Source organism: Antrostomus carolinensis, unplaced genomic scaffold (assembly GCF_000700745.2).
Source record: "Antrostomus carolinensis isolate BGI_N321 unplaced genomic scaffold, ASM70074v2 scaffold17314, whole genome shotgun sequence".
Classification (NCBI taxonomy): Eukaryota; Metazoa; Chordata; class Aves; order Caprimulgiformes; family Caprimulgidae; genus Antrostomus; species Antrostomus carolinensis.
The window spans coordinates 18,375-28,026 of record NW_010308860.1 but is presented as its reverse complement, the minus strand read 5'-3'; the positions used below and the strand labels follow the sequence as shown (position 1 = coordinate 28,026).

Below are 9,652 nucleotides of genomic sequence, written 5' to 3'. Positions count from 1 at the left end.
TGCATATAAATTGCTCCATCAACCTCTAGTACACAGTACCGTTGCAATGTTTTATGCCAACTTTTCCTTTTTCACAACAACCAGTATTTTCTAACAGGCTAAAAAAAAAAAAAATTAAAAAATATATTTAAAAAGAATCTAGATAAAATAACATGACATATTTATAAAGGGAGAATGTTATTATGCCATTTGAAATTTCTCAAGGGCAGCAAAGTTAGAGTTTGGAATGCTGTTGACTCATTAGTGATCAATAAAGATCCTGATTTCAGTTAATGTTTTGTGCAAATGACTACAGGAACAGAAAGCTACTTAACATAGGATCCACAGGACTGTTTCAGTGCCTGCTTTTGTGGTGTTTGCCAGTGATTATCAGCACAGACATAGGCCCTGTCCGTGCCAAGAAATGCTAAAAAACCCACAAACATGTCTTCCATTTTCTTTCTTGCAGACAAAAAGCTAAAAAAGAACGAATTGAATTTTTGTTTTCACAGCTCCATAGGCAGATTGAAACACCTGGAGATGTACAAATTACTCCATTCATTTCATCAGGACTGTTCTCTTATTACTTGAGATTATAAGTTAAATGACATGCTAACTGTTTCACAGCTCTTTATTTACAACCACAAAGTGTTTTTAACAAGAATTATATTTGCCAATTATAATTAGAAAGCTGCTAGCAAACATAATGGATAAGAAACAAATTGTAAGGGTAAATGTTTGTAATTTAAGCTTTACAGTGCTTCATTAATATGTAGATTTTAAAATTTGCAATATTTTATGGTTATAATGTTTACTTCTGGTTAGTGAAATTTACACAAATACAGTTAGACTTTTTAAATAACCCTGTTTTGTCATGTAATGTATTGATGGATGTGTGTCTTGCTGCGTGGCTTTTATTGTGTCAGCAAGTTTTGGTAGAAGAGACCTAGGGGACTCTTACTCTCAATAACTCAGTCTTTTGATCCTAACCAGAAAAAAACAGTGCTGAATGAATTCTCCTATGGCTTAGTCAGTGAAACACTTTTAATTCCTCCATGACTGAACCATGTGGGAAGGTGCACCATGTTCACACCACTTGTGTTACTGTCCTGTAGCTAGCTCACTTCTGTCGTAGAGAAGCCATGGCACAAATCCCTTCTTATGCCAGTCACTGTGTAGAATGAAATCTCGTAACTTCAGCTCCTGTAGACCCTGAAAAGTTCTTTTTATCCAGTGCCATCTACATGCAAGAGCCTAAATATTGTTCACTTTCACTTAAAGTAAATGTCACCTCACTCTACGATTAGTTCTTCCTGAAGCTGGTAAAGTGCTTGCGAGAGAAGGTGTTCCTTGGTGTGAGTGTCACTGCGACCTGTGACAGAACTGCCACAGTAGTTGTAACAGAGAGATAAAACTGTAGATTTGTCTACTCTTGGTTAAATGCTTGTTTTGAGGCTTTTCAGAATTTCAGTGACATGACTAAAAATGATAAACTTCTCATGTGTTTTCAAAAGTTGTTATGTAATTTTTTTTTTTTTTCATTTAACTTTAACATAATTCCAAATTTAGATTTCAATTAGCTTCTCTGCAGGCTTAGTTTTCCATCATTGGGGGCTACAGATTTTTTTCTGTAGAATAATACAGAAAATGACATTTCTTCAAATTCTTAGTGGATAGTTGGTAGCAGGGCTGAATTTTCTGAAGACCTCCTGTTGTCTCTCTTTGGTGAAATCAATCCATTCAATTCTACTTCATTGCCTTCTGGGACTTAGCAGAAGTTATGTCCTCCAGAGAACTCAAGTTAGAGCTCTCTTTGTGATGCAGTAAGATAATTTTGCCTGGAAATCTTCAGAAAATGACTGGAGCACTTCTGTGAATGAATTCCACACTGCTTTAGTTGCTTACCTTGTTTTAGGAACTCTGGTAATTAGCAATTTAGCAATTTCTGGTCCTTTGCTCAAAGGATGCCATCTTTCACATATACATATAAAATACATGCAAATAAAGTGTGCAATCTTTTGTTTTTCAGTTTCGTTGTTCTTGTAGGTTGATGCCTTGTATGTTATTTGTGTTTACTGACCAAGAGATCAGAGAAGCAGGAGAAAATCCAAGTCTGCTTTTATTCACAGCACAATAACAGTTGTAACTACTGCAGCGCATATTTTAGAATAGGTTACTATGGAATGAACTTGCATAAAAAGGAACTACAAGGTCCCAGTCAGAAAGATCTCCTACAGTTCCATCAGGTCTGTCTCATCTATTTCAGGCAACCAGTACTGTAAATTTTCTGAGTGCATTTTTCAGTGCTTGATCTGCTTGCATCGGTCTTGCATCAATAACACAAAAGCTACTGTAGCTACAGCAAAGAAAGATGAATCTTATTTCAAAGAGCTGCTTTACAAACCAAATCACCAGAAAGCACTTTGTCTTGCATGCCTCCTGTTTGGAGCGCCTAATAAAATTACTCCTTTCTCTGGCAGTTTTATATGTAGCATAGGAAGGTTATCTGCACACCCATTTTTTTTTTCATCCTGTGAAAATCAATTTATGTGCACATAAAAGTCCCTGCATATTATGAAATTGTTATCTAACAAAACTTTGCATTAAGAAATGTCGCTGTTTGAGACTGATTCCTCCCCTCTCCATCAGTTTTTTTATAGCTCTTTTTAAATTTACAGTTACATTTTTTTCCCTCAGCTCTGTCCAATGTAGTCTGGCTTTGGTATCTTCTGTCTTAAAAATGAAGCCTATCCATGGAATATAGTCAGTGGTGGTAAGAGCACTGCCCACGGCAGTGGAATGGCTGCCTCCTTTGACCTGAATGGACTGTTGGGTCGGTTATTCACTCACTCTAAGCCTGTTCCTCTTCTCTGCTGGATCTGTATACGGGATCACTCAGATGTTACAAGTGGTTTCTTGATAGGTGTTTTGGGATGAGACTGGCACAATCACATTTACCTTCATTTAGCAGCTGTCAGGTAGACTTGTGGGTAATTAGGGACAAACCTGGATGAAGGGATTATCTCTTACCTTTTTTCTGTTCCACCAGCTGATGTTCATGGGGCCTCCTTTCTCTCATAATCTTAGTGGTGGGTACCTGCCACATGTGACATACAAAAGAACTGAGTGATAAGTTTTAAAAAACCATTAGTGCATACACAGTCTTGCACAAAAGTGTTTCTCTTTCAAATTAAAAAAGAAGCATAAAAATATTTCTGGTCACTATGTTATTAGGTATACATTTCATGTTCTGTGTTTTTCTGTAAAGAGAAAATGTAGCTGTTTGGATATTTACTACACTAAATGGAGAAACAAGACGATAGTGCAAGATACAGAGATTTTGGATATCTGCTTCGCTTTTTTCTGCTTCATGTTAAGCACACACAAAATAGAAAAAAACCCATAATTTTTGTGTGGCATATTGTCATGATTAAAGTGAGTTTTAATCTTTCGGATAAAACTGTTACTGAAACTCTATACAAAAAGCATACAATTTCCATAATGAAACTATTGTTTGTTCTTAAATCTTGGAAAATGGATTTAAGGAAAAAGTTTGATTGGTAATATCAGCTCTTATTCATTGCATATAAGTTTATAAATGACTTAGAAGCTGAAATTGAAATTGCAATTAGATCTGCCCACATCCTAATTACTCCAGTACACATCTCTAATGCTTATATCAGTTTATTTCTGGAGAGGAAAAAAAAAAGCAAGGATTTATCCAAATATTTAACTATCTTTTATTTTTTTTTTTCCAATAAGAAAAGAGAAAAGGTCTCTGGACCTAACAAAATGTAACAATTTATTACTAGAAAAGAAGAATTTCAGATCAACTTCTGCTATCTATCCATTGTTTGTGTAGAGAGGCATTTGCTGCTGATACACCTTTGCACTTCTGCAGCACTCCTCAGATGAGATCCTTACAGCACCCAGAAAGTACGAAATGGATTTCTTATGAAACATATTTTTTAATGCCAGAAAATAGTGAACTGAGAAACAAAGGTTGTGATTCAGCAAAGTTCTTACCATCATGGCTAATTTTAATGTTATAATTTCTAAGGCAGTAAACAAGATTTGACTCAGATAAATTGCATTTTGTTTACATGCAGTGTTTGCATTAAAATTCCAGCATTTAAAAGAGAGTAAAATGTATTTTTATATATACATATATTTAAAGTGTCTGTCACAGTACTGCCACCTACCTTTACTTTTATCATAAAAGTTTGAAAGTGTTTTAGTTAAGTCTTTTTTCAGAAAATCCTAAGACATCCCTTTCACTTATTATGTTGACTGCAAAATCACCAGTCTTGGTTTTTTGTTTGAGTGTGTGTTGGTGTTTTGCTTGGTTGGTTGGTTTTGTGGTTTTTTTCTTTGTTTGACTGGGGAATGAATTTCTTGGTCAGGGAGATGAGGTAAAGCAGTTTCCTTAAAACAAGCTTTATTAAGCTGATCACATGTTGGATCCATTTCTGTGGGCAGTTGCAATGGGTTTTGTCTAGAGAAATCATTTCTAAATGGTCAACACGATAATGATGGCATCCTGCTTAACATGATAGTGCAGATATTTGGCAGCTTCAGGACTAGTTTTGAGATTATTAAATGAGTTGATCAGTATGAACCACTGTATTATATTTTCTCTTCCTGTTTGCTGAAGCTGTATATGTTCTTCTTTCTAATATACTGCAGGTTTTTTTATACTAGGGTTTTTGAGAATGCTGGTCAGCTGCCTTTACCTTGGCACAGCACCAAACCCAGATACATATTTTTTTGTTGTTCTTGGCTTCATGATGATTTATTGGCATACCCCTTCCGGGGAAGTAATTGTCAAGCTACTTGTTTTTGAAATGGCTTTTCTGGACAAGAATAAACATAGTGCTGTTTTAAAGGTGTCTTTCTAGAAAGTGCAAAATCACTGATAGAGACACTGATATGCCTTAGCTTTGGAGTTCAGCATATCGGAACCTTGATCACCTTATTCAGAATTTGAAACATGAATGTAATTCATGTGGTAATATTATCAAACTGAAACCAAATAAAAGTTTCAGTTCAGGAAAAAAGGTGTTCAGATCTAAAGATGTACTTCAGTGTTCTGAATTGAGGAGAGTTTACTGTAGTATTTCAGTCAGTCAAGGTTTAACAGAAGGTGTTGTTTTGATTGCATGTTGTCTAAATCTGTCTTGTTTAAATGTAATCACTTTCAGGGCTTTTCCCTCCTTTCAAGCATCTACTATGGTATAATTACAAAGAGGATTTATACCTACTGTATTAATAGGAAATACATATTTTATCTATGAACTTCCATGAAAAACACCTCACAAAGTTGTGATGATGCCAGATATATAAATGAGACCTATGGCAGAGAGAGTTAAGCCTAATGACAGAGAGAAGGTGACTCTAGAGACCTAGACCAGACTCAAAGCTGGAAAGGTCACACTGGTGTAAAGAATGCAAAGTGGGGATCATATCCCCTGTGCAGAGACCCAGTGCATGCAGTGTATCTCAAAAGGTAATGTAAAGAAGGGCCCTCAGCACTTACTTTGTTTGGAGCCTGACTTGCCTCTGTGGTAACTGTCCTGTCTCTGTAGCTCTTTAGAGCAGGGATCTTCTATCCCATTTTTTTGCATCACTTAGCATAAAAGGGTTCATTCTTGGTTGGTTCTGCAGTAGGGGAGGGGGAAATAAATGATGATAAATTATTGTACACTTAGTGATGTACAGCCATTTATACCAACTGAAGATACAGTCTACTACCTTTAAGAGCAAAGTGCCATTTAAAGTTATTATTTACAGCCAAGAATGCCTATATGTGGGGAAAAAAAATATGTGCGCATTAACAATTTTTAAATAGAAACAAAAGTGAAATAAGTGGTATACTCTGCTCATTATTGTTAGATTTGCTAACCTAGCATAATTTCATTTTCATTATTAACTTTTAAAAGAAGTGCTAGGATCTTTTTAACGTAACTTCTCTAATTAATTTTCTTACAAATCTAATTCAAATGTAAATAATTTGTGAGACAAGAATGTGCAATTGTTCCAACAGCTAATATTTAGAAATACAAGTAAAATGTGGCTTGTAAAAGGGAATTGGAGATTTCAGTAGACCTGACATAATACACGTTTTGACCCCTGTGGCTGCATACCTAAAACCTTGGTGAATTGAAACAAGAGGGCTAAATGGTAGGTTAAGTGATGCTGCCTATTGAATCTCTGTTCTGGGAGTGCTAGTGTAGAACACACCCCCTAAATGGAGATGCCTATCGATTGAGAGTGTGAAGAGTGATCAGGCTTTCCATGAAAAATATATGTGTCTTGAAATGTGTTCAGATATGCAATGTAGTCTGAAATAAAACCTCAAAGCATTTTATTTGTGAAGTGTTTTAAAAATATTTTTATTGTGCTACAGCAGCAGGAAGTTTTGCATTTTTACTTTATTAGTATACCCTCTTAGCTTAAGGATCAGAGTTCAGGTGATACAGTCATACTTAGAATCAGAAATAAATGCTGTTAAATGTGGGTGGGCTATTGTCTAACTTACTTTGTAAGTTTTGATTAAAAAATCAAGGAGCTGAGTGGAACAGATCTTGTATTTTAATTAAAAGAGTTGAGAGATTTCTTGCTACTCACAGAAAATGAGAATATATTGGGGTTTTTGTCCTTTGCACTGTATATGTATGTTGCCTGAAACTTTGATTACCTCATTGCTTTGTAGTCATGAGACACAGACAACCTGTTGGGATCATCCTAAAATGACTGATCTCTTCCAGTCCTTAGGTGAGTGCATTTCTTAAAATAAACCATTATGTGATGTTTATTCCATGAGTAAAAACCTGCATTTGTCTGCTGACCACATCTAAATTGCCGTGAACCATGTGTAATGTCCCGTTTTGCAGGAAACCTACTGCCTTGATCCACATCATGTTTATTGCCTTTCAGTAATTTTAATTCTGAACAATATGCTCTGACTTAATGCTTTAGTGCAGTATCTTGTTTATTTCTTTTAAATCTGTGAGGGATTGTCCAAGGATGCAGGCTGTCTACGTGTTTAAAGTAGGATGCTAGTCTGCAGGGAACTAATTTTTGTAATAAATCAGAACAACTATGCTATCAATAAAGGCTAGACTGTATTATGTTTCAAATAGTTCAACATGCCCTACTAACATCTACATTTACTGTGAAATCTCCCTTTCTAAGAAGGCTATCTGACTGTCTCTGTAAACAGTTCTTTGAAAAAGTCATGGCACAGAAATTATGCTTTAAAAAGCCTTTTTTCCTATTACTTTGTTTCTTTGCTGCCCTTTGTTTCTTGTATGTTGTCCGATGGAGTTGTAAATTGTTTGAGAAACATACTGTATTTGAGCACTTGTCTGGAAACTATTTAATATAGCATAATATGTACATAAAACTCTATTATAGGTACTATGTATTGCATGTGCCAAGATAGTGTCAGGATTTCTGGTGTGCCAATCTCTGAAGGCCCTGGACAGTCAAAGTCAGGAAACTTTACTTGCAGAGGGATTGTACTGAAGTCCTAACTTCTCAGGTTTATTTGTTTGATATATCAGGCTTTTTCCAAAATATGACAATTTATATGTGAAGAAAACATATGGACTCACGTTTCTGTTTCTGCTATTTCAGCTGACCTGAACAACGTACGCTTCTCTGCGTACCGTACGGCCATCAAAATCCGAAGACTGCAGAAAGCACTATGCTGTGAGTTTGGCTACCGAGACAAATTGTTTCTCAACAGTACTTTGGGAAGGGAGGGTCGGCTTAAGCCTAACAACATTAATGTTTAACAAGGGACCAGGTACGTCCTTGACAGATTGTCAGCCAACAAAACAGCAGGAAGAATTCCCAATATTAGGTGTCATTATTGCATATTAAAAAGTCAATTAATGAAAAAAGTGGTACAGCAGGTAAGTTGCAGTGGTATGCCCAGAAAGAAAACGGGGTGAAGTAGAAAAAAAAAATGGAAACTGGACAATTTTGCAAGGAGACGTGAGCTGTGGATGAGTGTGAAGGTCTCTGATTTCAGACCTTTTGAAAGATCTTGGCAACAGCTGGTATAAAAATGTTACACAACATTACTAAATCTTCTTGTTTAAACTCAGGAGTCCTTGCTGTGGAAGGACTTTTCAACCCTGAAGGGTGTACAGTACTGCAGTCTGAGTAGGAGCACAAGAAGGACAAAGTCATCCTAAAGATGCAAGCAAGGAAGCAGTTGCACAAAGAGGGGTCCCTTCCTGCCCTCCAGGTGGTTGGTTTTCTTTCCAGCCTAGAAGATAGAAGCCTGATCTTGGCAGTAGCTTCTTGGCTGGACTTTAGATACACATTATACCAAATGAAGCTGTGCCTGAGATGGTAGCTAGCTGCTCCAGAAAGCTAGAGGGCATCTATGCAACAGCATAGACGGGCTCTTGAGAGTACCTCTCGCCACTTCTTCATATACTATGCTGGCTTCTCACAGAATTTCAAATCAAGTTCAAGATCTTGGGTTCAAGGTCTTACATTTGGAAGAAAGCAGAACCTGTCCTTTGAAAGATTGTTTGATGGTATTGAAAGAAAAACTGTATTTCTTTGGCACAGCCTAGAGCTTCTCTGTGCAAGAGATACGGTCACACCCAAGGCTGTAGTTTCATCCCCCAGCAAGACTAGAGAATGTCATGGGCTTTGTGCTTATCAGTGTGCAGAGTATAAAGTATGCATCAACATGTACCTGAAAACCACTAGTAAAGCAAGAAACCAGAAAACAAACTAAAATTCTACTTGTGCATGCTGCTCCCAAGGGAAAAGTGAAGAAAAAAAACCCAACAAACTGCTGGATGGATGGATGCTAACCGTGCTGCTTATGTCTTATGGGTTGTCTAGTGAACTGTATAGAACAAACTTCACTTTCATTACTTCTAATCAGCTTTGAGGAGGATCACACTTCCTGCTCTTGCTTTTACTGCAAAATGTATCAATTTATGTAATAACTACAATGATTAGCTCTCCTCATTCACAAGTTTCAAATGTATCCTCCTATCAAAGTGAATATTGTCTCCAGTTTTAGGGGAGGGCAATGGAAAGAGGACAGAGGGAAGTAGTAAGAAGTAAGGAGAATATTCCAGTTTGAAAGAGCCAGGAGTAAAGCTGCCATCCCTACAGATCAAACCTGCCTCATTTTTTATGAAACTGTTTGGTCCATCTCTCTGTTTCATGGGAGGAAACAACAGCCAAAAAAAAATTTATTAAATGCACATATTTGACCAAGGATTGGTTTAATTTGTGAGAACACGACATTGTGAGTTTTTAAGAAAGACTATGCACAAAGCTAAATGCTACAAGAATTTTCTGTCTATGAACATCATAGAATGTCTATGAACATCTATGAATATCAACTGCACAACTCATTATGATCTGGCACAATTTTAAGACTGCCTTCAAAAATAAAATCAATGCTGCTCCTTTTGTCATTGTTTGCTTAGCAGATTATTTCTTGCCAGGGAACAGGTCAAATTCCCTTTGACTGTGATGATGGCCTGTTTCTGTCCTGTTAATGACTGCTGAGATAGCCAAAACACATCATGTGCTAGCACCTCCTCTCTGATCAAGGGGAGAGTGATTAAGCCCTGTCTAGAATGATTTTCTTGTCTTTTTTTTTTTTTTTTTTTGCTTGTTGTTGGGGGCT

General features: G+C 36.6%; 1 protein-coding gene across 1 annotated transcript in view; it reads left to right on the top strand.

The window, feature by feature from the left end:
• Positions 1–6,653: 6,653 nt before the first annotated feature.
• The window catches only part of LOC104523373 (utrophin-like), a gene marked incomplete at its 3' end in the record, with an annotated part of 16,336 nt that continues 13,337 nt past the window's right edge, over positions 6,654–9,652 (top strand). The window contains exons 1-2 of the mRNA XM_010165924.2: positions 6,654–6,753; positions 7,618–7,692. Of these exons, the coding sequence (XP_010164226.2) occupies positions 6,654–6,753; positions 7,618–7,692 (175 nt within the window). The remainder of the gene's footprint in view (positions 6,754–7,617; positions 7,693–9,652) is intronic.